At 56.2% G+C, this 27,265-nt stretch overlaps 1 protein-coding gene across 3 annotated transcripts in view; it reads right to left on the bottom strand.

Annotated features, from left to right (window-relative positions):
- MEGF8 (multiple EGF like domains 8) overlaps positions 1–27,265 on the bottom strand; it is a 45,403-nt gene that overhangs the window by 10,710 nt on the left and 7,428 nt on the right. Inside the window, exons 5-34 of one of the 3 annotated variants that reach the window (XM_082367504.1) lie at positions 27,172–27,260; positions 25,857–26,272; positions 25,250–25,395; positions 24,999–25,121; positions 22,753–22,907; positions 22,290–22,409; positions 21,803–21,947; positions 21,557–21,720; positions 17,650–17,850; positions 17,054–17,254; positions 16,371–16,607; positions 15,397–15,515; positions 15,177–15,308; positions 14,973–15,086; positions 14,221–14,469; positions 13,528–13,727; positions 12,995–13,205; positions 12,648–12,897; positions 11,998–12,130; positions 10,227–10,474; positions 10,026–10,136; positions 9,769–9,887; positions 9,182–9,389; positions 8,467–8,638; positions 7,744–7,907; positions 6,838–6,982; positions 5,197–5,428; positions 3,926–4,049; positions 3,570–3,783; positions 3,208–3,422 (exon numbers count right to left, since the gene is read on the bottom strand). In XM_082367504.1, the coding sequence (XP_082223630.1) occupies positions 3,208–3,422; positions 3,570–3,783; positions 3,926–4,049; positions 5,197–5,428; positions 6,838–6,982; positions 7,744–7,907; positions 8,467–8,638; positions 9,182–9,389; positions 9,769–9,887; positions 10,026–10,136; positions 10,227–10,474; positions 11,998–12,130; positions 12,648–12,897; positions 12,995–13,205; positions 13,528–13,727; positions 14,221–14,469; positions 14,973–15,086; positions 15,177–15,308; positions 15,397–15,515; positions 16,371–16,607; positions 17,054–17,254; positions 17,650–17,850; positions 21,557–21,720; positions 21,803–21,947; positions 22,290–22,409; positions 22,753–22,907; positions 24,999–25,121; positions 25,250–25,395; positions 25,857–26,272; positions 27,172–27,260 (5,357 nt within the window). Of the gene's footprint in view, positions 1–3,207; positions 3,423–3,569; positions 3,784–3,925; positions 4,050–5,196; positions 5,429–6,837; positions 6,983–7,743; positions 7,908–8,466; positions 8,648–9,181; positions 9,390–9,768; positions 9,888–10,025; positions 10,137–10,226; positions 10,475–11,997; positions 12,131–12,647; positions 12,898–12,994; positions 13,206–13,527; positions 13,728–14,220; positions 14,470–14,972; positions 15,087–15,176; positions 15,309–15,396; positions 15,516–16,370; positions 16,608–17,053; positions 17,255–17,649; positions 17,851–21,556; positions 21,721–21,802; positions 21,948–22,289; positions 22,410–22,752; positions 22,908–24,998; positions 25,122–25,249; positions 25,396–25,856; positions 26,273–27,171; positions 27,261–27,265 lie in introns of those variants that run through there. The other 2 variants (XM_082367503.1, XM_082367505.1) reach the window with 2 other exon arrangements.

Genomic DNA, 27,265 nt, shown 5'->3' on the forward strand with positions numbered 1-27,265 from the left:
CGAGCCAGCCGGCCAGCCGGCCAGCCAGCCAGGCGGGGAAGAGAGCACCTTGCTGTCTGTCCCAGGCTCTGAGGCCAAAGGCATTCAGAAGAACAATGCCTGACTTAAAATAAGGCTGCCCTTGAGCCGAATCACAACAGGTCTGGTCTGCGCACCTGATCTGTGTTTTTAACACACCTGAGCCAACAGTTTTAACTGATTTTCCCAGAAATCAGAAGATCTGGCAGCAGCCCTCTGACACTCCCATGCAGCATCAGCTCCGCGCTCCCCACTCGGCCGCCCCACCACTCCCTCCCGCCTCACGCCTCCTGAGCTGCCTGCAGGCTCTCTGGTGTCTGGTCCCAGTCCCTGGGATCCCGATAAAGACAAACAATGGAAATCTCAATAATATTTAGGGAGGACGTGTATCACCGGAAGGACCCCAGGCTTGAGGACGAGAGGCTTCTGCTTGTTAGAGGTGCCACCGCAGGGGGCCTCTGCCCTTGCAGCCACCCTGAGAGCCCCACGGGGAGCACCCCCCACTCCCAGCCGCTGCACTGACCCTCTTGGTGTGTCCCAGACAGCGGAGGCTGGGAATCCTCCCAGTGGGCCGAACGTGGGGATGTTACTGAGTTTTTACTGAATAGCAGGTCGGGCTCCACGCTCTACATACATTCTCCCATCTAATTTGGACGACCTTCCTATGGGACGGTGTGGTATGATACAAAAATGTATCTGGCCTTTGTCCCCGGTTCCTGGTACTGAGCTACTAAAACACAAAGGGGTTCCTGAGCAGTGGGGATGTCTTTTGCTGTTTCATAAGGAACCCCTTTTACACCTGAGTTTATGCTAACGGGGTGACTTAGGGGAGTCAGAAGAAAAACCAAGTGATTAGAGCCCCACCCACTCACCCGGGGTCAGGGGAAAGATTGAGCTCTATAAAAACACTTGAACAATGAGATTCAGGGGACTTCCCTGGCGGTCCGGTGGTTAGGACTCTGCTTTCACTGCTGTGGGCTGGGGTTCAATCCCTGGTCGGGGAAATAAGATCCCGTAAGCCGCGCGGCATGGCCAAAAAAAAAAAAGAACAACAACAACAGTGAGATTCAGAGAGCTTCCAGGCTGATGAATGCATCTTCTGGGAGGGTGGCATGTCCAGAGAAGACATGGAAACTCTGCATGCCTTGCCCTATTCATCTCTTCTATTTGGCTCTTCCTGAGTTGTATCCTTTATAATAAACCAGTATTAGTAAGTAAATGTTTCTCTGAGTTCTGTGAGCCATTCTAGCAAATTATCAAACCTGCAGAGGGGGTGGTAGGAACCCCCAATTTACAGCCAGTTAGCCTGGATTTGTGACTGGTATCTGAAGTGGGAGCAGTCTGGTGGAACTGAACACTTTAACCTGTGGGATCTGACTCTGATCTCAGGTAGATAGTGTCAGAAATTAACTGAATTGTTGAACACATAGTTGGCGTCCAGAGAACTGGAGAACTGGTTGTTGGTGTTGGAAAACACCCCAGACAGGGTCTGTTGATAGCGCTCCTATTTTACCAAAGACTCATGTAGGCTCTTGGGTTGTGAGCTGGTGACTAATCACACCTCAGTTGGGTCTTGCACAGTCTTGCACAATAAAGATGAATGAGGAGTAGACAGACTCACAACTCTGGCCCAGTGACACTGTTTCTGGATATGAGAGCAGTAGCTGAAGCTTTCTTATCTCCTGCTGGGGATAAGGGGTGGGGCTGGGGTTGACTGCCTGTGTCTGCCACCGGGACAGCTAAATCATGCCAGGCAGAGGCATCTTTGTTTTTTTTGTTTTGTTTTGTTTTTCGGCCGTGCCGCACAGCTTGTGGGATCTTAGTTCCCCGACCAGGGATTGAACCCGGGTCCTCAGCAGTGAAAGTGCGGAGTCCTAACCACTGGACCACCAGGGAATTCCTCCCAGAGGCATCTCTGGATGGACTTTATGAGACAGCATGCACTGGGCAGCCAAGGGGTGGACTGTACCTCCCCAGACCATGCCCATGTTCAAGAATCATCTCTAGACCACAGCCATGGATGAGGGGTGGGTCTGAATGGCCGTGTCAGAAGCAGTGCTCCTTCCCTTCCCTGGCCACATCTCACTGGACCACGGCTGGACATCTAACTCGTGAGCTGAGCTGAAGTCTTCCCCGAGAATGTGAACTAACAGAAGAACACAGAGATGACTGTGGTCTCTGGAATCAGAAAGTCACATAGAGACTCCCCTGGTGGCACAGTGGTTAAGAATCTGCCATCCAATGCAGGGGACGTGGGTTCGACCCTTGGTCGGGGAACTAAGATCCCACATGCCGTGGGGCAACTAAGCCTGCGTGCCGCAATTACTGAGCCCATGTGCCACAACTACAGAGAAGCCTGCGTGCCGCAACAAAGAGCCCGCAGGCCGCAACTAAGACCCAACGCAGCCAAGTAAATAAATAAATAAATAAATATTTTTTTTTAAAAAGAAATTCACATAGACTGAGGGTCAAGGTTTGCCAGTTGAGGCGGTGTGTGTTGATGATCAAGCCAAGAGAAACCAGAGGATGGAGATGTGCAGAAAACAGCTTAGATCAGACACCAGGCGGCCCGAGAAGGATGAAGCAACAGTACTTCCTACCTTCAGACAACATCAAATACCCGCAGTTCCTTATAATAACACCAGCGCGAGTGGGTTTCTGTTTCTTACAACCAAAACTTCTAAAAGTAGAGAGAGAAAGAGATGGAGGAGGAAAGTGGAAAGGTGTGGGAGGGAGAAGGGAGATGGTATTGAGCCATGGGAAGGATGGGGCGAGGAGAGCTTAATTGAGAGTTGGAGAGACACCAGGGCTGAGGAGTCAGGAAGGGGGCGCTGGGACATGACGGGGAGACTCACAAGGCAAGGAGAGGGACTTCCCTGGTGATCCAGTGGTTAAGACTTCACGCTTCCACTGGGGGCGCGGGTTCGATCTCTGGTCAGGGAACTAAGATCCCCCAAGCCGTGAGACGTGGCCAAAAAAAAAAACAACAACAAGAACAAGGCGAAGAGGGAAGAAAGAGATGTTGGAAGGGGAGAGAGAAGAGAAAGTGGGAAGAAAGAGAAAGTGTGATGGTGGGACCAGCCCTAAGGAAATGGAGGCGGAGGTAGGACAGCGGCGGCGGGGCTGGAGAAAGGTCAGTGCGCAGCAGGGAGGAGGGCCACCGCACACCCCGCTGGGGGCAGTCAGTACCTGTTGGAGGCTGCTGCTCCAGACACAGTGCTGCCAGCCCCCGTCTGCACCCTTGGAATCCAGGCAGGAGGTGCAGTTGGGCAGGAGGTGACAGGGCGTGGGGCAGGGCAGCGGGGGCGATGATTCCACCGGCATCGGGGACACGTTCAGCAGAGAGTGGCTGAAGCACGTCCAGTCATAGGTGGGCTGCACCGAGAGGATGCGGCGGGTCTCCCCTGGGGTTGGGGGCACACGGATTAGAAGCAGGTCCGGGCCCCCAGCCCAGCTCCTCCCTCAAACCAGGCCCCTGAGCCCCCTGCGTCCTTGGAGCAGGAATCCAGGCCCCCAGACTCTCCTCTCGGGGAGCAGGCCTCAGTGCTCACCAGTCCTCTTGAACTGCCGCGTCCACATGCACTTGCCCTCCCTCGTGCACTGCTCACAGTCGGCCGCCCCACACACGGCCTCCGAGCAGTTCCCAGCCCAGAAGACCTCGCGCTGGTTGATGCGACAGTCATTCTCCGAGGTGCAGGACCCATTGCGCCCGATGCAGGCACCCTCAGGGCAGTTGGTACACCACTTACAGCGGGGGACAGATGCCTGGCGGGGGGATACGGGCTCAGCGGGGTTGTCAGGGCCCCCAGCATCCCTCCAGCCTCAGCTCTTGCCACCCAATCCCAGCTGAAGAGCTCAGTGGTGCCTGAGCCATGCCCCCTTCCCCACCCCCACCCCCACCAGTCACCTCTCCATCTCCAGGCTGCAGGGTCCGGGGATGGCGGGCCAGGCACTCACTACAGGTCCGCAGGCGTCGACATTCCTCGGGGGAGTGGGGCATTGGAGAGCAGGCGGGACCACCACAGCCCAGCCTGGGGGGACATGAGGTCTGGCTCATCACATTCAGCCAGGCCCCACCCTTCCTCCTCACCCTCGCCTCTTCCTGGTGCCTCGTGGACACCGTCCTGCAGGCCCCACATATGCATCCCAAACTGCTCTCAGCACAGGCCTCCCAAAGCTGCTCCTCCCCACCTCACTTGGTGAGGGTCCCACGTCCACCTATCACCCAGGCCAGAGACACGGGATGATACCCCATGTCCTCCTGGCCCTCCAGCCATCGAGGCCTCTGCCTCCTGAATTCTTCTCCGACCATCCCCTCCTCCTCCACCCCTGCAGCCCCCCGCCCAGTTCAAGCCTCCCCCTTCCAGGCCTCCACCTGCAGCCTCCCCTCACCACCCCCTCCTTCACAAGCCTGCCCCTGCCCTCTCCTGCTTAAACCTTCTGGGGCTCCCCATCACCCACAGTGGAGGGCCATAATCCCTTACTCAAAATCCTTGAAGGCACACCTGTTCCAGAACTTTCCAGGTTTTAGAAAAGCAGTGGGTGCACCCGCTGTGACATAATACCCCTAGCAGAGTCTGGGGGAGCACCTTAAAAATCACTCCCTTTAATATTCTCTAGTAAACATGGTGACACATACAATGGGACAAAACAAAGCCCGTTAGTAGCCTCATACCAGTGCAGGATAACTGCGCAGTCAAGTTAGTTTGTGCTAAACCTAGGACAGCGCCTTCAGCCTCCTGATGTGTTTGGATTCCCAGACTCCAGACGAGGAGTCTCTGGAGCTGGACGGAGCCCAGTTCAGCCACAGGCACTGGAAGCCCTGTCTGAGCCGAGCCACCCACCTCTCCAATCTCGTTCTTCCCCAACTCACATGGTTTCTAAAATACACCAGATACAGCCCCACCTCTGAACCCTCATGGTCTAAACTTGACTGGGTCATTTAGGGCCCAGGTCTGACTCAGCTAACCCCAGCCCACAAACAGGGCTCCCCACTCGGTGAGGTCCCCGAGCCTGCCCCTGCCTGTGATAAGCTGCCCATTTTCCCATGTGAGCCGGTCTCCTAACCAGACCATACCCTGCTGAGGCCTCCCCCACAGGCCTGGCCTGGCACAGAACCCACTTTGGAGGGCACCAGTACCACCCCCCCACCCACGTGCTGTCAGTCTCCATGGTTACCTATGGGCCTGGTCCCCGGACAGGCAGGCCCCATGGCACCAGGTACAGGCCCCAGACTGGTTACAAGCTTCGGGCGAGGGCAGCAGGTGGCAGGGGTCAAGGGGCAGGGTCAGGGCCAGCAGGCGGCCCAGGGCCACTCCCCCAAAGCCTCCTGAGATATACAGGCGACCCCCTACCGCCGCCACAGCGTGGGCCACAGACTCCTCCATTGGCGGTCCCACAGAGGCTGGGCCTGGGGAGAGACAGAAAGTTCAGAGAGAGAGAGCAGGAGACTCGAGGAAGAGATTCACACAAAGGTACCAGTCAGACAGGGATGCTGAGAGGAGAGACAGTCTAAGGAGAGCAGAGACAGACAACGAAAGACAGAGAGAAGGTAGATAAGGCCAAATAGGACAAGAGCATCAGACACAGACAGCAAGACAAAAGAGAGGGAGAGAGACACACAAACAGAAAAGAGTGGAATAAGAACAGAGACAAATGTTGTGGAACCCGGGGACTTCCCTGGCGGACCAGTGGTTAAGACTCCGCGCTTCCGGGCTTCCCTGGTGGCGCAGTGGTTGAGAGTCTGCCTGCCAGTGCAGGGGACACGGGTTCGAGCCCTGGTCTGGGAAGGTCCCACATGCCGCGGAGCAACTGGGCCCGTGAGCCACAGCTGCTGAGCCTGCGCGTCTGGAGCCTGTGCTCCGCAACAAGAGAGGTCACGATGGTGGGAGGCCCGCGCACCGCGTTGAAGAGTGGCCCCCACTTGCCGCAACTAGAGAAAGCCCTCGCACAGAAACGAAGACCCAACACATACAAAAATAAATAAATAAATTTTTAAAAATAATAAAATAAAAGACACTATGGACTTCTGCTATACTTGGACTCTTTAAAAAAAAAAAAAAAAAAAAAAGACTCCGCGCTTCCACTGCCGGGGGCGTGGGTTCCATCCCTGGTCGGGGAACTAAGATCCTACATGCCGCGTGGCACGGCCAAAAAAAAAAAATGCTTTGGAACAAGACCAAGGTGGTGGTTGAACCACACTGTGAAGGTACTAAATGTCGCTGAATTGTTCATTTTACGATGACTAATTTTGTTATGTGAATTTCACCTAAATTTTTTTAAATCCTCAAAAAAAAAAAAAAGAGCCACAGAATAGTGGAAAAAATAGATTAAGAGCAAAAGAGAGTAGGAGACAGAGGGTCAGAGAGAGAAACAAAAAGCAAAGGAGACAGGCCCAGACACACACACACACACACACACACACACACACACACACACACACAGAGTCAGTCACTTACAATGACTGTCAAATGAAATAAAACTGCAAGATACAATCCCTTTCCAGCCTATGAACTGGAAGGAAGCACCCTCACATATGACAGTCGTTGTCTCCAGAGAATGGGATTATGGGGGATTTTTTCCTTCCTAGTTTACAAATTATCTACAATGACTATCATTACTTCATAAACAGAATTTAAAATTTTCTAAGGAAAAAGAAGGAGGGTGTCTCCGTGGGTGCTTAGATAACGTGGAGAGGACAGGAGCTTCGCTTGTGGGCCTGAAGGGGCCCAAATGACCCCTAATGAGTGAGAGTTGCAGGACAGGGCCAGGGCTCCCCCTGGTTGTCCCGGGACCTCCCAGGGAGAGTGGCGGACTTACGGATGAGGTCGGGCAGGAGCCAGGTGTTGCAGTTGACCTGGTAGAGCAGAACATCGCTGCTGAACTCGTCAGGGTCCGAGCGCCCCCCGAGGACCACCATGGTGTCCCCTAGCAAGGCTGAGGCGTGGAAAAGTCGGGGGCGGGGCTGATGGGGAGACACACGGCAGGACGGGCTGTCAGAGCCCACAGTCGTCCGCTCTTCGTGCTCCCTCTCAGCTCACCCGCCACTCCGAACCTCCCCACGCCCCAGCCCCTTCCAGCCCACCCAATCCTAACCTTCCTCAAATCTCACCTCCTTCCTTCCGGGAAACCTCCCTCACTCCTCAGAGCCGTCTCCACAGCCATCTCCTTTCCCTGAACTCCCAGAACCCCCAAACCCCATGCAGTTCCTCAGGAACCCAGCCTCCGATGCTTGAGATGAGCCCCACATTTCCTGTGTGACCTCGCCAGCTGGGCCGGGGCGTATCCTGCTGGGGCTCTTACTTCCATCTCCCTTGCGGTCCAGCCCCAAGAAGGGCTTGGGAATATGTTTGTGGATGGCAAATGCAATTGTCTCTAATCAGCATACCCGGGGTTTCATGCTCTCCCACACACTGTCTCCTTTGGCCTTGAAGGCAGAAGCACAAGGAGCCTCAGTGTCCCGTTTCACAGCTGGAGAGGCCAGGAAGGGGAGGGACCTGTCACGGCCACGCCCAGAGTGTGGCAGAGCTGGGGCAGAACCCAGGCCTCTGACCTCCTGGTCTAGGATTCTTACCTCCAAGTCACAGAGGGAAGAAGGGGAGACTTGGGGTACTGGAAAGGAGGCAGAGTAGGAATCCAAGGTTCAGCCAGTCCCTGGGGCACTGGGAAAGGGGGGCCCCTCCCTCCTGCCCCCTACACTCATCTGTCTGGACCTTCTTTCCTGACCTTTGCCCCCTGAGAAGGGGCCAGCAGGCTCCAGGTGCGGTCAGGACAGTGCAGGGAGTAGAGCTCAGGGGATGGGGCCGCCAGCTCCACGTGGAAGCGGAAGCCCCCAAACACGTAGAGGGAGTCAGTGGCCTCGTGATACACAGCGGAATGACCATAGAGACCTGGGGGCGGAGGATGAGTGAGCACAGAGGCTGGGGGAAGGGCTGGTGATCAGGAACGCTCCCCATCTTCCTGGGCTCCCCCTCTCAAGACCACACCACCACCCTACCAGGCCCTGAGGCCAGAGACCGGGAAGCCTTTCTCAACCCCTCCCTCTCCCTTCGGTTCTAAAGGACAACCATTAAAGAGACTCTGGGAAAGGGAAGAGAGGGAGATGGTGACCAGAATGACCTTGCAGACGGTGATCAAAGAATGTAGAAGGAGAGAGAGAGAAAGGAAAATACTTGAAGGGCACTGATCTAAGACCTGGAAGAGGGAAAATGTGACCCACTGCTACTGGGCAGGAGGTGGGCAGCTTCTCATGAAGTCTGGGAGGGGTATATAGAGAAACTGAACTTCTCAAAAGGCGGTATCCTGAGAATGTGGGTGGGTGATGGGGGTAGACAGGGAGACAACAGGTAGTGGGGGCAGTGACTGCAGACTACAGGAGTGGACAGAGAGGACGGCTGGGAGTCAAAAGCGCAGCGCCCCCTCCCCGCCACGCCCCGTCCCCAGGCCCACCTGTGGGAGGTGTCCCGCTCTGGGCTCCGGACACCCAGGTGCCGGTCGCCAGCTGGTACTCAAGCAGCTGCTGGTTGAAGCCATTTTCAGGGGAGTAACCACCCACCAGGAGCAGAGACAGGCCTCGGCGGGCAGTAAGGGTGTGACCAGCAACTGCTGGCAGCTCCACGGTCTGCGGGGCCTCGGGGATGAAGGGTGGAGGTCACGGGGGTGGGGGGGCAGAGGTCAGGGGTCATTTTGTGGGTAGAAGCAAGGCTCAGAGTTCCCCGAACTCCCCTTGAACCACTAAGGAGGTAGTGAGCTGCCTGGGGCTGGTCAGACCCCAGGCCTTCCCGCCAGCCATGGTCCCGGCAGGTGAGCAGCAGACCTCTTGCTGTTTCTGCCTGCTCAGCGTCACTTCTTCAGGTAGGAGTAGCCTGGGAGCCTTTGGGAAGCCCTTGCCCCTCGGCTCTCACTCTGGCTGCATGGGGCTGACCGCACCCGTTCCACAGCGGGCTGCGCCCCAGCCTGGAGACCAGAGCCTCGCGTCCCCTCGGCCAGGGGTTGACTCAGGAATTAAATGTGACCCAGAGCGGCCAATGAAATTCAATGCTGGGACTTGTGCTGGAGCCCCGGGAGGAAGCCTCTTCCTCCGGGGGCAAAGCTGGCAGGAGCTGCTTTGGTCATCTTTGCTAGAGCCTGGTTGTGGGGACTAGGGGAGGGGAGAGATGCTCACCTTCTCCTGCCGCCACTGCAGGGTGGTGAGGTTGAGGACCCAGAAATCCCGGGCGACGCCCCCAGCCGTGAGCCCCCCCAACAGGTACATGGCACCACGGCCAGCAGGCACATAGGCAGCTGCATGGAAGGAGCGGGGTGAGGGGCCTGGGCCCCCATCCTCAGCTCCTGCCAACATCTGTGTCCACCGCCGTTCGCTCACTGAGTACCTGGGGCCAAGATGCAAAAAAGCAGCCTCACTATACAGTCATACCAGCATCCTCTTGGGTGACCCCCCCTACACACTGGTATCCCAGCATCCCCTGGGATCACCCCCACACTTGGCAGGTATCCCAAAACCCCTAAGGTGACCCTCCTATGACAATCACCTTACCATCCCCTGGGGTAGCACCACCCAAATAAGTATCCCAGTCCCTGAGGTCAGCCTCCTGCGACAAGTGTCCCAGCATCCTTTGGGGTATCCTTCACCTGTAGAGGTTTTTCTGCACCCCCCCCCCCCGAGGGGACTCTTATGTGAGAGACATCTCAGTGTCCCCTGAGGTAACCTTTTCTCATTCAGGTATCCCACCTCCCCAGGGCAGTCCTCACCTGTACAGGTTTCCCAGCAGCCCCTGGGGCAGACCCAGGCCCCCAAACATCCACAAGGTGGCCTCAGGTCCCTCCACCATAGTGTGCCCCAGGCGGTGCAGGAAGCGGCTAGCGGTGTCCTGTGGGTGGAGTGCGGATATGAGGGCTCAGGTAAGGTCATTACAGAGCGTCAGGCTGGGTCTAGGGTCTACGGGGTAGTCTCAGGAGTGGAATGGGGCTGCACGGCACCTCCCCGGAGAGTGGCGTCCACAACTCACGGCTGAGAGGCGGCTGTCCATGAGGGTCTCCCAGACCAGCTGCCCACCGTCCAGCTTTGTGGCACAGTCAGGGCCCCCGAAGCCCTCAGCACAGATGCACACGCCCAGGCTCTGGGGAACAGCAGAAGGAAGCTGGGGAGGAGCCCTGACTACCCCCACCCGGCTCCCTGTCCCGCCCAGCTTGCCCTCTTTCACCTGTACCTGGTTACAGGTCCCTGCCCCGTTGTGGGCATTACAGTTCTCAGGACACAGAGCCATGCGGCAGTGTGGGCCAGCCCAGCCCTGGGGACATCGGCAGAGTCCAGCATCTGCAGCCCCGTCCTGGGGCACACACTCCTGGGGGACAGGGCAACTCCCGGGGCCCCCTGACCCACAGCGGGCAGAGCCCACGGAGGCATTGAAGCCCCAGGACGAGGAGCCGTTGGCCTCCCAGTGCAGCACCAGCAGCCCTGTTGGAGAGAGTCCAGAGGCTTGTCACAAGGCCTCAGTAAAGTGATATTTAAAAAGGGGGGGGGGGGCTTCCCTGGTGGCACAGTGGTTAAGGACCCACCTGCCAATGCAGGGGACACGGGTTCGAGCCCTGGTCCGGGAAGATCCCACATGCCGTGGAGCAAATAAGCCCGTGTGCCACAACTACTGAGCCTGTGCTCTAGAGCCACGAGCCACAACTACGGAGCCCGCGTGCCACAACTACTGAAGCCCACGCGCCTAGAGCCCAGGCTCCACAACAAGAGAAGCCACCGCAATGGCAAGCCCACGCACCGCAACGAAGAGTAGCCCCCGCTCGCCGCAACTAGGGAAAGCCCGCGTGCAGCAACAAAGACCCAACGCAGCCAAAAATAAATAAAAATAAAAATAAAAATAAATAAATTTATTAAAAAAAAGACAGAGGGGTGGCCTGCAGGCCCTCTGACCTCATCACCTCCCACTCTCCCGGCCCTCTTGGCTCCAGCACCACCGACCCGCTTCCTGTTCTCAGAGCCTGGGCATCTGCTATTCCTCCACCTGAACTAGTTGCCCCTTGCCCACACCGTGAAATCCCCCTTCTGCAAAGACTCCCTCCCCCGCTCCCCAGAAAAGCCAGGCTCCCCACTCCTTTCCATTTCCTCCTGTCCCTTACCAAAAGTGTCACTATTCTGACTACAACTTGTTCCCTGGTCTTCGTCACTCCCCACCTCTGCTGTGAGTCCGTGAAGGCAGCGCCTGTGTCCCTTGTTCACTGCTACACGCACAGAATTTAGCTCAGGCCCAGCTTACTGCAGGTAAACATTTGCTGAGTGAAATGAAATCGAGGGCCCCTCAGCTCTAGTTGCTCACTGTGAAGGGTCTGGGCTTGTGTGCAATCGCCGTCAGGCCAACTACAACTCTGCCCTCTCTCTCACAGCCTTGGAGCCACTCTGATTTACAATATGAAGAGAAGCATTTCCAAGCCTAGGCCCTTTAACTGCCATGGGTAACAAATTATTTCTAGTGCATCTCCATCAACTAAGCGCAGCTGAGGTAACGGGGCCTGGTAATTCTTGGTTGTGGGGGCTATAGCCTGTGCACTGCAGGATGCAGAGTAGCATCTCTCACCTCCACCCACGGGATGCCAGTAGCAGCCCCAGTCATGACAATCAGAATGTCTCCAGACATAGCCAAATGACCCAAGGGGCAAAGTCACTCCTGGTTGAGAACCAGCGGGCTGAGGAGATAGATGCTCAGGGGCCCTCGCACCAGCTACATTCTGTGTGTCCCTAAAACATGTCCCACGTGGACCTTCTTCCCAGAGACACAACCCAGCCAGTACAATCCTCTCTATTTGCCTCTCAGCTGAAGAAACTGAGACCCAGTGGTGGCAAGGGACTGCCAGCAAGTCTCCCAGCAGTTCAGCTGGCAGAGTCAGGCTGGGTTTTGAGCCCACCTCAGGTAGCAAGGTACAGGGACAAAGGACAGCCCAGGACAGAGGTCCCACTTCCCCCAGTCCCCATACCAGACAGGGCCTGCACAGTGAGGGGCCTGTCCCGCCGCTGGCCGCAGAAGGCAGCAATGAGGCTACGGTCCGACTGGACGACACCAGTGTCCAGGAAGCGTGGGAATCCATCAAAGGCCAGGACATAGCTCAGCTGGAGAGGTGTAGAGTAGGATCAGGGGATGATGAGGATGAGAAAGAGGAATGCTTGGGGTCTGGGAGGAGGTGCAGCTCAAGAAGAGAGGGCAATCTGAGACTGGGGAAAAGGCTGCTTGAACCACCTGGGCAGACTGTCAAACTGTGGCATGGAGGCCACCATTCCCACTCCTGTGTTCATAACAGACATGGTTAATCAATCAGGCACTCTTGTAGGGAGCCTCTTTCTCAATACACAGATCCTGGCAGCCACTACCAATCGATCAGAGTTGGCACACAAGGTACCAATATTTACCATACCTGGACTGGGGAATGGGAAACTGGAGTCCAGGAAACAGGAGGCAATCTGGGAAATGGGAGGGTCTGTGGGCTTAGGAACAAATGGATAGGGGTCTGAGGAATAGAGTTGGGAGTTTGATGGATGAAAAAAAAGGGACATGGGGGCCAGGGTCCATCTGAAGATTCAGACTGGGTGGGGGAGACGTGGGCCTGTAATCAGTGCCCTTGGTGCTCACCGTGCAGGGGGTGCTGCTGTCGGGGGAGAAGGTGAGGGTAAGTGGGGGACAGAGGGTCCCAGGGGCACAGGGCTGTAGCACCTCGGTGGCTGAGACAACCCACACACAATAGGACAGGCCTGGCCCAGCTCTCGCTGCCCCACCACCTGGAGGCAGTAGCCCCCCAACCCGGCGTGAGCCCAGTGCCACGGAGGACACGTTGGTGAGGAGGGCACGACCCCCACACTCCCGGAAGCAGGAGCCACCAGCCCTGGGGAGATGGAGGAGAGCCAGCGTCAGACCAGTCCTGCCCTATCCCACCACGTCCCTAACCCCACCCTGCCCCGCCTGGCTGGCCCCTGGCTCACCGGGGGTCCCCATAGTAGCCAGGGGAGCAGAGCTGGCAGTGGGCGCCCTCAGTGTGGTCCTGGCAGAAGCAGAGCCCGCTGAGGTTGTCGCAGTGGCCTCGGCGTGGGTCCCCATGCCCGTTGCACTGGCAGGGCCGGCAGCCTCCCGAGCCTGTGGCGTTACCAAAGCTGCCCGGCCGGCACCGTTCGCAGTGTTCCCCCCAGGTCCAGTCTGTGGAGGCCCCAGCAGCCAGGATGCAGAGTCAGGGCAAGGGTGAGAAGGAGCCCGACCCTCCCCAACCCCACCTGGCTCAAAGGAGGATAACTGGAACCCCGACTGGGGAGCAACTGCAAATCCCAAGAGGGAGTGCTGAGGCCCGCCAGAGAGGTGGGTGGCACCGAAACCTGTCTGGGGGTAAGGAGCAGGCGATGGGACAGAGGGACTCAGAGCTGGGTGAGGGGACGCCGAACCCCACACAGACAAAAGAAAACAGAAGCCCCAAGGAGGCTCCCTTGAGGCCAGTCCCGAGGAGCTCAGGATGAGGGCTGCTCACCCTGGCACTCATCGCAGAAGCCAGGCCCCCGCTTGTGGCAGTGGCTGTGGAAGTTGCAGCCACAGTCCCGGGAACAGCGGGGGGCGGGGGGTCCTGGGGCAGGCGTGGGAGGGGGCAGGTCCGATGTCCAGCCCAGGTCACACACGCAGGTGAAGTCTGGGGGGCCACTGCACACGCCATGGCCACAGTCCTCCAGGCACCTGAGGGGGTGTGGCGGGGGTGGCGGAAGGACTGGGCAGGCTTGGAGCCCCCAAGGCATCCACCCCTCACCCGACTCCACCCCCATTATCTCCATGGCAACACCATCATAAGCTACTGCCTGTTCCACAGATCCTGGACTACATGGGTGGCCGTGTCTCCAAGGCAACCCCATCACATGTAGTAACTCCTGTCTCTATAGTAACCAAATATCACCACTGGTGATCTGTTCCCTGTGAAAACCCCTTTCAACTTGGTCCTCCTCTATCTCTATGGCAACGCTGAAGCCTGTGGCCTGCAGTCCATGGGTGACCTGTCTCCACAGTAACTAGTGTTACGTTGAGGACCCTATCACTCTAATAAGGGCCTGCTCTGCAAGGCAAAAACCCAAGGCTCACTGGGGAGGCAGCCCAGCACCATGATCACTTCCTCCCAACATCTCCGCATGCACCAGCCCTGGGGCGACATCTCCATGGAAACTCATGCCCCACTCACGTGCGGTTGCAGTATGTGATGCCATCACCCTGGTAGCCCCTCTGGCAGTGACACTCATAGCTGAGGGGTGTGTTCAGGCAGGTCGCCCGCAGGTGGCACCGCGCCAGGCCCAAGCGACACTCATCCACGTCTGGACAGCGGGCATATGCCCAGCGGGCAGGGAGGGCCACAGACAGCCCCAGGCCCTCCCCGACCCACAGGGAGCAGTTACCCCCACCCAGAGGCCCGGAGAAGTCCCCCTGGAGGCAACTGGGGAGGGGGGGGGAGGTTGAAGAAGGTGGTTCGGTCAGGGCCGGGGTGCGGGGATGATAAAGAAACAAGAGACAGAGACAGCAAAACAGTAACAGGGAGAGGGGCGATCAATCAGAGAGAGAGAAAGAAATATGAATACGGAGAAAGACAGAAAGCGAAATGGAAGAGAGGCAGAGAAAAACCCAGAGAAGCCAGACAAAAAAAGATTTTAAAAGACAGGAGAGAGAGAGGGATACAGTGAAAGGGAGCCAGAAGAGAAACAGAAACAGACAAGAAAGAAAACAGAAGGAAAGATGAGAGAAAACAAGTCACAGAGACAGGGAAAGAGATGGCAGAGAGAAAAGAGAGAGAGAAACAGAGAGAAGGAGAAGAGGGGGGAGAAAAACAGAGATGACGGTAAGAAAAAGGCAAAGGGGCAGAGAAACAAAGAGGCCGTTAGAATTAGGGTGGGCGGAGAGCCCCCACCCGGCCCCGCCCCCCAGGCCCCTGCCCTGCCTCACCGTCCCAGCGTGGGGTTGTCCTCATTGCCACACCAGCCACACTCGTGGCTCTGCAGACACTCGTGGCAGGTCAGGAAGCGGTCACAGCTCCGGCACCGCGGCTCTGAGTGCACGCTGCAGGGTGATGGGCGTGGGGCTGTCAGAGCCACCCCGCTACCCTGGTCCCCGCCCTCCCCTCCTGGAACCCTGCCCCCCGGACTGCACCTGTCGTCCCAGCCGCGGCAGCCCCCGTGCGGGTACCGGGCCAGGTAGGCGGCAAACATGAAGCAGGCGTGGGTGGACTGGCACCAGGCGCACTGGCTGGAGTTGGCCAGGCAGTCGTCGCAGGTCAGGCGCCTGGCGCGGGGAGCGGCGGCACGGTCACCCCACGGCCTGGCCCCCACACACCATCACGCACCCCCTCCCTGGGCCCAGCTGCGCTCACTGGCTGCAGAGCGGGGGACACTCTTGCAGGCTCTTCAGGGCACCCCGACCCCGGCCCCGCCGGCTGCACGCTGCGTCCCCCTTGCGGCTGGTGCTCTGATGCCACTCGCAGAAGGGGTCCTGGGAGGTCGGAGGAAGAAGAGCCCGGCTTAGCCTTCTCCCTGGGGCTCCCAGCGCCAGTCTCCCAGCACCAGTTCAACAGGCAGCTGCCTCCCTTGCCTGCCAGGGCCCACAGACCCCTGTTCCAAGCCCAGCTCCTTGCTACAGCCACTGACATCCATGGATTCTGCCTGACCAGCACCCACTCCCTTTTTGGGCAGTAGCACCACTTTATGTGGTCCAGGTGGGGCTGATTCAATCCCTGGGGTCCAGAGGTCGGCAGGGGGACACTCTCCTTCCTCCCAGCCTCATTGATTGGTCCAGGAGCTGGCACAAGCCCCAACTAGAGCAAATGAAGGCACTTTTGAGACTTCTGTTGAACTGAGGGGTGAGAGTGAGGTGGGGACAGAAAGGTGCTCTCCTTCCCCTTGGGGCTCCAGTGGCTGGGTGGGGGGATAAAAGTCTGGAGCCCCTGAGGCTCCCTTGCCACTCCCAAGGAATGAACCTCCAGGGAAAACGAGAACGTGGAATGGAGGGAGGTGAACAGCTGACTACACGGTTTGAACCTCTGGAGCTAGCAGGCCTAAAGCCCTACTCTTGGACTCTGGTGTCTAAGGGGATAAATGCCCCTCTGGTGCAGAGGTGCTGAGTTGGGTTTTCTGACCCCTGCAATATGCAGAGTCATGACTGCCAGGAGCTGACTCTCCAGCCCCTCTCCGCAGCTCACAAACGACAAGGGCCCCAACTGTCTACCCCACCACCGCCCACAGGGCCCCTCGGCTGCCCATGCCAGCTCTGGGGGGCCCACCCCCTTGCTCAGTCGCCTGCTTTGGCTGACTCCGTGCCGAGACCTCCCCACTGTGGCCTGGTGGGCACCTGGGTGCAGGCGTGGCAGTCTCGATGCTCCTCACAGAGTGGGCAGAGGGCAGGCACCAGCACCAGCAGGGACCCGCCGGCCCCGCGGTCCCCGCAGTGGGCCCCGCTCTGGCGCAGGTGGCAGGTCGCGCTGGCCAGGCACCAGCCACAGCCCTGGTCTGCCAAGCAGCCCAGGCAGGAGGAGTAGGAGGTGCAGGCCGACGAGCGATAGGGCTCCAGGAAGAAGAAGGAGATCTCCTGGGGGAGGGGGTCATATGAGGGTCAGGGGCCCATGCTCCAAGTCAAGGTTTGGGATAGGGATTAGAGTTTAGAGCTAAAGACTTAAGTGTTTGGAGACAAGGTTGAGAACTCGGGCCTGTAGAAAGTCAGGATTTAGGACATCACCAGACAAAAGGGGATCAGGGTTTGAGAAAATCCAGAGATTAGAGGTCAAAGTATGGAGGGCAGAAGTCAGGGTCAGCAAGATCAGGGCAGGAGGAGTCAGAGACGTGGGCAGGGGTCAGAATATGAGATCAGGTCAGACTCTGGGGGTCGGATGTTGGGGTCTAGGGGGGGTTCAAGGTGAGGCCCAGAGTTCAAGAGCCAAGGAGTAAGAGGTCAGGGTCAAGGGAGTTAGTTTGTGGCCCAGGGCATCTGAGGCCAGGGGCTGGGGTAGGGTCAGAGGCGGGGACCTTGGTACTCACGCTGCCACCTGGCACGCCAGTCCGGTCCCACAGCAGGGTGAGCTCGCTGTGTCCAGGGCCCGCTGAGCCGTTGAGCTGGCCCCGGATCTCTACCGCGTACTTGTGGCCCCGGCCAGGCAGTGGGAAGAGGCGAGCAGACCCTGGACGCTGCAGGCGCCTCGTCTCCTTCTCCTGCTGAGCCACCCAGCGCCCTACCTCCTCCTGAAGTAGGGGTGAGGGGCAGACAGGGGCCTCAGAACTTTCCACCCACACTGACCCCCTGAAACCCCCAAGAGCCCCAAACCCACCTAGCACCCACCCCCTCCTCTTCCCAGGAGGGCCTCAGAGTTTCTTAGACCCCCAAAACCTCCAAGCGCCCCTAAACCTCCCAGCAACCCACCTCCTCCTCAGGGGAGTCTGACTTGGTAACTCAGACCTTCCCCTTTCTTCAAACCCCCCCCCCACCCAGTTCTGTTCACAACTGAAAACCCCAGGGCCCTCCCGCCACTAAGGATAGATCCCATGCCTCTGATTTCTCCCCATTCCTCCTCCCCACCACACATCCAAGCCCCCATATTTACCATAAGCAGCCCCCTGCATGTCCCAGGCACCCTCACCATGTTTTCCGTGTCAGGGCCACGGGCCATCCGGGCCAGTACGTGCAGGCGCTGGGCCCGGGCCCACACGGCCACGTCCTCAGCCCCTGGCCCTCCAGGCCCTCCTGGCAGCAGTGGGTGGATGAAGCCACGGTAGACCAAGGACACGTCGGTCTCTGAGCTAGGTGTCAGGGTGATGGTCGTACTGCGGACAATCAAGACCTGTGCCAGCCAAGGAGGGAGGCATGCATGAGGACCTCTCTGCATCGCCCCACGGTCCTCACACCTCTCCAGCCACATCAGAGCTAGAAAAGACCGGGCAACCCAATCTCCTTCCCTAGTTTACTAAATGGGAGACTGAGGCCAGAAGCAGGGGGGATAGCTCGCCCACGGTTACTCTGGGAGAAGAGTTGGGACTCCGACTCAGACAGCAGACAACAGGGTCCCAGTCCCTGCTCATCTCCACCTCTCATTAAACTCCAAGACCCTGGACCTTTCAGCATCTTCTTCCTCAACACCCCATCTTTCCACCTAAGCCCTTAAGAGTCCAGATCCCTTAACTAGTGGGTTTGGAGAACTTCCAGGTTAGTAAACACATTCATGTGCCAGGAGGGTGTCACACCCCAACTCCCCAGGGACAGAAGCTCAGGCCCCTTCTGGACCTCATCCTATGTATCACATTCTTTGTTATATAATGAACCAGTATATATGTTTAAAAAAAAAAAGGAGTCCAGATCCAATGCCAACGTTTGAAGCGACGCACATACTATGTGATTTACTGCTAGTATGTGTTCTTGTAATTGTAAAAGAGTGAACAACCCAAGTGTTCATCATGGGAGACTGTTTAAATAAACTGTAACACTACAGCATCAGAATGTAAATAGAGTATTATGAAGCTGTTAAAAAAGAAAAAAAAAAGAGGGTGTTTCCTAAGTTCTGTTAATGGGAAGCTTGCCGGGATACATTAAGAAAAAAAAAGAGAATGAAAAAACAACAACAACAAAAAAAAGACAAAAAAAAAAGAAAAAAAGGGAAGTGGTAGTATAGTGTAGATAATATATTACTTTTGGTGCAAGAAAGAAAAATAATTAAATGTCACATTTACTTGTATTTGAATAGTTGTAAACAGCGGGATATATAAGAAATCCAAATAGATCTCCTGGGGAGAGTTAGGGTGGTCTTGAGTTAGGGGGATGCTGAGGCCAGCTTCCCACACTGAGGGGTGAGGACTGGGGTAGATGGAAGAGACTTTTCACTTAACAAATTTTTACATTGTTGTGGGGTTTTATTGTGTTGTTGTTTTTGTTCTTAACTATCTAGGATTCATTTACTCTATTTTACTTTTTTTAGCCACACTGTGCACGGCATGTGGGATCTTAGCTCCCCGACCAGGGGTCGAACCCTTGTCCCCTGCATTGGAAGCTCAGAGTCTTAACCACTGGATGCCAGGGAAGTCCCCATTGTTATGGTTTTTGAACCATGTGACTATAATACCTATTTTTAAAATTAATAAGGAACCACTGTGGAAAACACTTTGATGATTCCTCAATAAGTTAAACATAGGATTACCCCGGCAATTCCGCTCATGCTGAAAATAGGTTTTCATTGCAATATTTGCAAATATCAATTCATTATGCTGTACACTTAAAACTAATATAAGGTTGTTTGTCAATTGTACCTCAATTAAAAAAAAAAAAAAAAAAGAGGGACTTCCCTGGTGGTCCAGTGGTTAAGAATCCACCTTGCAATGCAGGGGACACCGGTTCAATCCCTGGCTGGGGAACTAAGATCCCACATGCCGCAGGGCAACTAATCCCGTGCACCACAACTAGAGAGCCCTCATGCCACAACTATAGAGCCCACGTGCTATGGAGCCTGTATGCCACAACTAGAGAGAAGCCTGCACACCGCAACAAAGAGCCCCCACGCCACTACGAACGATTCTGCGTGCCACAACTAAGACCCGACAGAGCCAATAAATAAATAAATAAATAAATAAAATATTTTTTTAAAAAGGAAAAACTTGCCAACAGGTGTAAACAACCCAAATGTTATCAGTTGATGCATGGACATAGCACGGCCATACAATGGAATGTTATTCAGCCATAAAAAGGAACGAAGTTCTGGGACTTCCCTGGTGGTCCAGTAGCTAAGACTCTGTGCTCCCAATGGAGGGGGCCTGGGTTCGACTCCTGGTCAGGGAACTAGATCCCACAGGTCGCCACTAAGAGTTTGCATGCTGCAACTAAAGATCCCTCATGCTGCAACTAAAGATCCCATGTGCCACAACTAAGACATGACACAGCTAAATAAATACATAAATAAAATTTTTAAAAAAAATGAACACAGTTCTGACACATGCCACAACACGGATGAGCCTTGAAAACATTATGCTGAGTGAATGGAGCCACACACAAAAAGCCACGTACTATATGATTCCATTTATATGACCTATCCAGAGTTAACAAATCCAGGTACAGAAAAACAAAAAGGTTAGTGGTTGCCAGGGGCCAAGGGGAGAGGGGAATGGAGAGTGATTACTTAATGGATCTGGGGTTTCCTTTTGGGGTTATAAAAATGTTCTGGGGGTGCACATCCCCAGTGGTCTGGTGAGTAAGACTCCATGGTCCGAGTGCAGGGGGCCTGGATTCAATCCCTGGTCGGGGAACTAGATCCCACATGCATGCCGCAACTAAGAGTTCACATCCCGCAACTAAAAACAAAAAAACAAAGAAACAAAAAAACAGGGCTGGGGCTTCCCTGGTGGCGCAGTGGTTGAGAGTCTGCCTGCCAGTGCGGGGGACACAGGTTCGAGCCCTGGTCTGGGAGGGACCCACATGCCGCGGAGCGACTAGGCCCGTGAGTCACAATTACTGAGCCTGCGCGTCTGGAGCCTGTGCTCTGCAACAAGAGAGGCCTCGATAATGAGAGGCCCGCGCACCGTGATGAAGAGTGGCCCTCACTTGCCCAACTGGAGAAGCCCTCGCACAGAAACGAAGACCCAACACAGCCATAAATAAATAAATAAATAAATAAATAAATAAATAAATAATTAATTAAAAAAAAAAAAAAAACAGGGCTTCCCTGGTGGCGCAGTGGTTAAGAATCCGCCTGCCAATGCAGGGGACATGGGTTCAAGCCCTGGTCCTGGAAGGTCCCACATGCCGCGGAGCAAATGAGCCCGTGTGCCACAACTACTGAGCCTGTGCTCTAGAGCCTGCAAGCCACAACTACTGAGCCCACGTGCCAAAACTACTGAGCCTGTGTGCCACAACTACTGAAGCCTGCGCGCCTAGAGCCCGTGCTCCGCAACAACAGAAGCCACTGCAGTGAGAAGCCCGAGCACTGCAACAAAGAGTAGCCCCCGCTCGCCGCAACCAGAGAAAGCCCACGCACAGCAACATAGACCCAACGCAGCCAAAAAAATTTTTTTAAATAAAAATAAAATAAATAAATTTAAAACAAAACAAACAAAAAAAAACACGCCTCAACGAAGATCCCGCGGGCCGCAATTAAGACCCGGCGCAGCTTAAGAAAAAAAAAAAAAAGTTCTGGGGACTTCCCTGGTGGTCCAGCGGTTAGGGCTCCGCGCTTCCACCACAGGGGCGCGGGTTTGATCCCTGGTTGGGGAACTAGGATCCTGGAGGCCGCGCGGTGCGGCCAAAAAAAAAAAAAAAATGTTCTTGAACTAGAGAGTGGTGATAGTTGCACAGTATTGTGAAGGTGATAAATGTCACTAATGTTAAGTTTTATGTTATGTGCATTCCACCAGTTAAAACTTCTCTTAAGTCAATAAGGAAAATCAGACCCTTGCACGTAAAGACTTAAGGGGTGAACGCAAGAGTGATAAAGATCCATTTGAAAAATGAAAACTCTAAGACCAAGCCCTTCAACACTCCACACTGGGCCCCATCCCCTGGCTCCCCACCTTGTCAGGCTGGGAGGCGTTGGGCGGCTGCTGGAAGGTGAGCAGGTGCAGGCCAGGCAGGAAGCTCTGGGTGACACAGGCCTCCAGGGAGGTAACGAAGACAGGTACGGGCCCCCACCAGCCCACGGTGCCTGAGATCTGCTCCCCTCGGCAGCGGGCCTGCTCTGTGAGGACAGGAGGGTCGGGAGATGGGGGTTGGCGTGGGGTGCTATGCTGCCCCCTCCCACACTGCCACTGGACACTCACCAGGCCGAGGGAGGCAGCTCTCGTTGTGCACGCACCAGCCCAGGGCGCCGGGCCCCCGGGGAGGAGCGGCGGTGCTGCTGAACGCCAGGCAGGCCTGGCAGTCACCCAGGAGGCGGCCCAGGCCCAGGCAGCTGGCAGCCGGACACTGCAGAGAAGGGAAAGACAGGGGTCACTACCCACTGGGGCTTAAGGGACCTGGGAAAAGCTGTGGATTCCGGAGGCTTGGGGCGGAAAGGTCAGGGGATTGGAGAAGGGAATTGAAAGCTGGGTTGGAACGAGAAAGATCAAGAGGACAGGGGTGGGGGATCCAGGGACAGAGACGTAAGTTCAAAAGGATCGGGAAGAGGGTCATAGGTTCAAGGGTCAGTAGTCAGGAATGCTGATCTTAGGTGTGAAAACGAGTCTCCCAAGCGCAGGTCTGGGCAGAAGAAGACACTGCGGACCAGGTCTCCGTGCTAAGGGGCAGAGTACTAGGACAGTCACTCACAGCCCCCGAGGGAGTCCCAGGAGGCGGTGCAGCCTGGCAGGCTCCCTGACACCAGCTGCATTCCGGGTCTCGGGAGCAGACGCTGTGGTCCGTGTACATGGAGCAATAGTCCAGGTGGTACTGTAGAGAGATGGGCAGGGAGGAGGGGGCGCCTCAGACCTGGGGCCTGCTCCCACGTCCTCACTCGCTTTGATGAGCCCAGGGAACCCCAACTGCTCAGAACCTCGAGGACCCCTATCCACTTCTCCCCCAGCCCCAGGGACCACTGCCCCTCTGCCCTCAGCTCCAGGGACCACCCACCATTCCTCCTCCCTTGGACCTGGGGACTGACCTCCCTCCTCTCATGGCCCTACGGACCTCCTCTCCTTCTGCCAGGGACCCCCCCCCCCAACTTCCTCCCTTAACCATGGGAAACATGCTACCTCCTCCCCAGCCACCCTCTCCCTATCACCCCAGTGCTCACATCTGGAGCAGGCGCCTGGAACACAAAAGGAGGCACCTTGTAGGCCATCAAGTCCCCACGGGGCCGGCCACTGTACCCCCCTGCCACCAACAGGACACTGCCACCAAGCACAGCCGCCACATGTGAGTACCGACCACTGGGAGGTGCTGCTCGGCCTAGGAGAATACAGACCCCCAGAGGACATGTGACCCCCCTCATCCCCCCTTCATGGCTCCCACCTTGAGGACCACCCCTGACTCTCCTGTGCCTCAACCCCACTTGCCCAAGGAAACCCTCCCAGCCTGCCTGGCCCTGCTCTAGTCTTAGTTCTCTCACCTCCTGGAGCTCCCACACTGCTGCCCAAGTCACCTTCCAGACAGACCATGATCTTTGGGGTCAAATCCTGGATCTACCATTTCCTTGGTTTCAAATCATGGATCAACTACTGACTAGCTGTGTGTGGCCTTGGGCAGGAGACCCAATTTCTCTGAGTCTTGGTCTCCTCCTCCGTGCATGGAACCTTGCCCTGGGGGAGCGGTGGGGCAGGCTGCCTGGCTCTCACCCGTTGTTGTCTGACAACAGCCTCCCTTCTGGTGACAGCCGCTGACTTTCCTCTGGAAAACCACCCCTCCCACCCACAGTCCACAAGGCTCAAGTCGAGCTGTCCCTGCCTCTAGCAGCAGCCGGGCTTGAGCCCAGGCCTATAAGACAGAGTCAGTGACTAGTTCAGGGAGGGGACCCAATTGCTACAGTTCTTGGGAAAAAGGCACTGTCTTCCCTCTGGGCATTTTCAAGGGGTAGGATATAATCCCAGGGCTGCTGGTGACCATCTACAAAAGGCAAACCTGCTACAGACTGAAGGAAATCTAGCTGAGAACTGGGGAGAAAAATGGCTCATGCCATTATGTGAGCACCTGGACCCAGGCCGCCTGCAGCCAGTTTTCACTCAAGTGAGTCAAGAAATTCTTCTTTCTGCTTAAGCTGGCTGGGTGGGGTTTCTGTCACTCACAACCAAGAGTCCTGACTGACGGGTAAGCGGTCAGTGATTGGTGACTCCCTCACACTCTTACTGACCTGTATGCTCTGTAAGTGTATGGGACTTGGCCCAGGGGATCAAAATCTACAAAGAAGGAAGAGGCCTCCAGAAACCTCACACTCCGGCCTACCCAGTGAAGGGGCCTGAAGGAGGGACAGGAGAAGCACTGGAGCCCTGGATTGGAGGCCTCCAAAGCTAGGCTAAGGCTTTATTCCTTTTTTTTTTTTTTTAATATTTATTTCTTTATTTATTTGGTTGCACTGGGTCTCAGTTGCAGCAGGCGGGCTCCTTAGCTGCGGCTCGCTGGCTCCTTAATTGTGGCATGCAAACTCCTAGTTGCAGCATGCACGTGGGATCTGGTTCTCTGACCAGGGATCAAACCCGGGCCCCCAGCATTGGGAGCACGGAGTCTTAACCACTGCACCACCAGGGAAGTCCCATTCCTGATGGTCAAACAGGACTCCTTGGGGACCCTTCCTCTTGCCCAACCCTTTAATGTTACTGTCCCTTCTTTTATGCTTGTCCTTTGTCCTCACTCTTCTGTTCAGAAGGCTGGGAGAACAGATGGGCCTCTGGGAAGTCCACAGTCCCCTGAAAGGATATGCCCAGTTTGTGCACACAAGTGTCTTTCTGAGGAGAGGGCCTGTGACTTTCTTCCCATTCACAAAGCAGTCTCTGATCTAATGAGCTTGAAAGGCTTCTCCACACCCCCTCCAGGTGAGCCCTCTGGCCTTGCGCTATCAGGACAATGTGTTGGGCCCTCCACTGGACTGTCTTCTTTCTTCACTTCATTTTACTCAATTTATTCTCACAACAGCCCAGTGGTTTAAGTGTTATTACATTTTACAGAGGGGGAAGCTGAGGTGCAGAGAGATTAAATGATGGTTTTTGTACAAAAGGTTGTCTAGGAATGGCCATCCTGGTTCTGCCACTTGCCCACTGTGTGACCTTGAAGAAGTTGCTTCTTTGTAGGCAGTCCCCTGGGACAGCTGATAATTGGCAAAACCTGGATTGGAACCTAGATCTGATGCTTCTGAAAATGTCTCCCATCTCCATAGCAACAATGCCCTGGTCCTAGCTCTAGTGCAGGTGTGCCTCCTGAGGCCAGCTCCGATAGGATATTGGGCTCACCCCAACAAGGACCGGGGTGGCTCCTGCCCAAAGCCCAGTATCACTGTGGGAGCAAGCGTGACCCTCAGGAGCCCCTCATGGAAAGAGAGGGGCCACTCACCCTCAGGAGTTCCTGGAGGGGCAAGCTCGGCCCCCGACACCCACTGATGGCAGCCAAGGTGGTAGAAGAAGATGCCATCTTCATAGCACTTTTCCTCCTGGTAATGGGTGTGCACGTTGCCCCCTGGGAAAGGAGGAAAGGAGCACAGCTGTCAAGCCTGGGGGAGGTGAGGACACCCCTGCAGGGAGCCTCAGCTCAGCCTTGGGCCCCTGGCAGGCAGGCAGGTAGGTGGGATCGGGGCGCCTCCTCACCATAGACCACCATGTAGTTGCCCAGGACACTGGCTGTGTGAAAGGCCCGCTCCCGTGGGCCCTGAAGCCCATCCCGGCCCTTCAGGGTGGTCCACACGCGCCGATCCACGTGGAAGAGCTCGGTGGAGTTCACCCGCACAGAGAACCTGTAGGGGAGGGGTAGAGGAGGAGCTTGAGGCAGGAAGGGCCTCTCTCCCTCCTCTGGGCTCTTACGAGTTGTGTGATCACCCATAGTTGAGACTGGCTTTACTGGATTTATATCCCCTCAGAACTAGAAGCTCCTCATGGGCAGGACCCAGGTTTGATTGATCTCTGGGTTCCCCGCATAATCTAGCCAGGGCTAGACACCAAGCAGGGGTTGGTTAAATGACTGGATGAGTGGGAGTGCGTGGGGAAGCAAGTGACCAAGAGATTGAATGACAGACTAGAGAATGTGTGAGTCGGGGAGTAAATGACTGAATAAACAAATGAGTGAATGAATGACAGACGGGGTGACTGAATGACTGCAGGGGTCTATCAGTGGGCAAAGACCGTTAAAGCATAAAGGCCCAGGGTGCTAGACCGGGCCTGGCCCTGCAAGGCATGGGCTGTGGGGCAGGTCACTCACCGGGCAGTGGAGGGCCGGTGTCCACCGTGAACCAGCAGGGCACGCGACGGGGTATGGAACACCATGGAATGGCCAGTGGCGGCAGGGGGCCGCCCACCTGCCGGAATCACCTGCTCCCAATAGCCCCCACTGGTGCTGTCGAGGCGGAAACGGAAGAGGCCAGAGGAGAAGAGGTCGTGCTGGGTGCGGCCACCAGACACATAGAGCCAGATGCTGTCCACTAGGGCTGCTGCGTGACCTGCCAGGCCTGGCGGCCCTGAGGAACTGGAAGCAGCTGGTGCCAGAAGCTCCCAGTGGCCACCGCCCAGCGGACTAAAGGCCCAAACGTCACTGGTGAGGGAGCCGTCAGCCAACTCACCACCCATCAGCACCAGGGAGCCGGCCCAAGCCACAGCCACGTGGGAGTGACGGGCAGCCTGTGAGGAAGAGACCAGGAGACAGAGATGGAGAGGGAAACAGATGGTGACACAGAGGAAGAGAAAGACAGAGAGAGATGCAGAGACAGGGCAAGATGGAGAGACAGAGATACAGAGAAAGAGAAGGTGAGAGAGGGGCAGAGATAAAGACAGATAGAGACATGCAAAGAGAGAAAAGAAGAGAGACGGACCCAGAAAGACAGACACATGCGAATAAAAACAGAGGTGTGGGCTTCCCTGGTGGCGCAGTGGTTGAGAATCTGCCTGCCAATGCAGGGGACACGGGTTCGAGCCCTGGTCTGGGAAGATCCCATATGCCACGGAGCGACTAGCCCCGTGAGCCACAATTGCTGAGCCTGCGCGTCTGGAGCCTGTGCTCCGCAGCAAGAGAGGCCGCGACAGTGAGAGGCCCGCGCACCGCGATGAAGAGTGGCCCCCATTTGCCGCAATTAGAGAAAGCCCTCGCACAGAAACGAAGACCCAACACAGCCATAAATAAAAATAAATAAATAAAAACAGAGGTGTGACAGAGAAACACAATAAGAGAAGGCGGAGTCAGGGAGAAATGACAGAGACCAGTAGAGAGAGTAAGAGGTATAACCCACAGAGAAGGAGACACAGAGACCGAGAGAGAGCAGACGACCAAGAGTCAGAAACAAAAACCGAAAGATGGACCAAGAGAGACAGGAGACACACAGAAAGGTAAGATGCAGAAAGGAAGATAAACGAAGAAGAAAGAAAATCAAAGACACAAAAGCAGAAGCGGGAGGTGTAGGTGGTCATGTATCACGCTGCGGGAGCTGGGGGTGTGCAGGGTGATGGGGTCGCTCTGGGGCGCCCTGGCTGGGTCTGACAGAGTAGACAGGCACCTCCAGGCAGGGCAGAGGTGGGGTCCATACCGGGGCAGGACTCAGGTCCCAGCGCTCCCAGGTGTTGGCAGAGAAGTTGTACAGGACGAGGTCACCCAGGGCGCTGTTGAGGTCCTGGCCTGTG

Source organism: Balaenoptera borealis (assembly GCF_965194805.1).
Source record: "Balaenoptera borealis genome assembly, chromosome: 19".
Classification (NCBI taxonomy): Eukaryota; Metazoa; Chordata; class Mammalia; order Artiodactyla; family Balaenopteridae; genus Balaenoptera; species Balaenoptera borealis.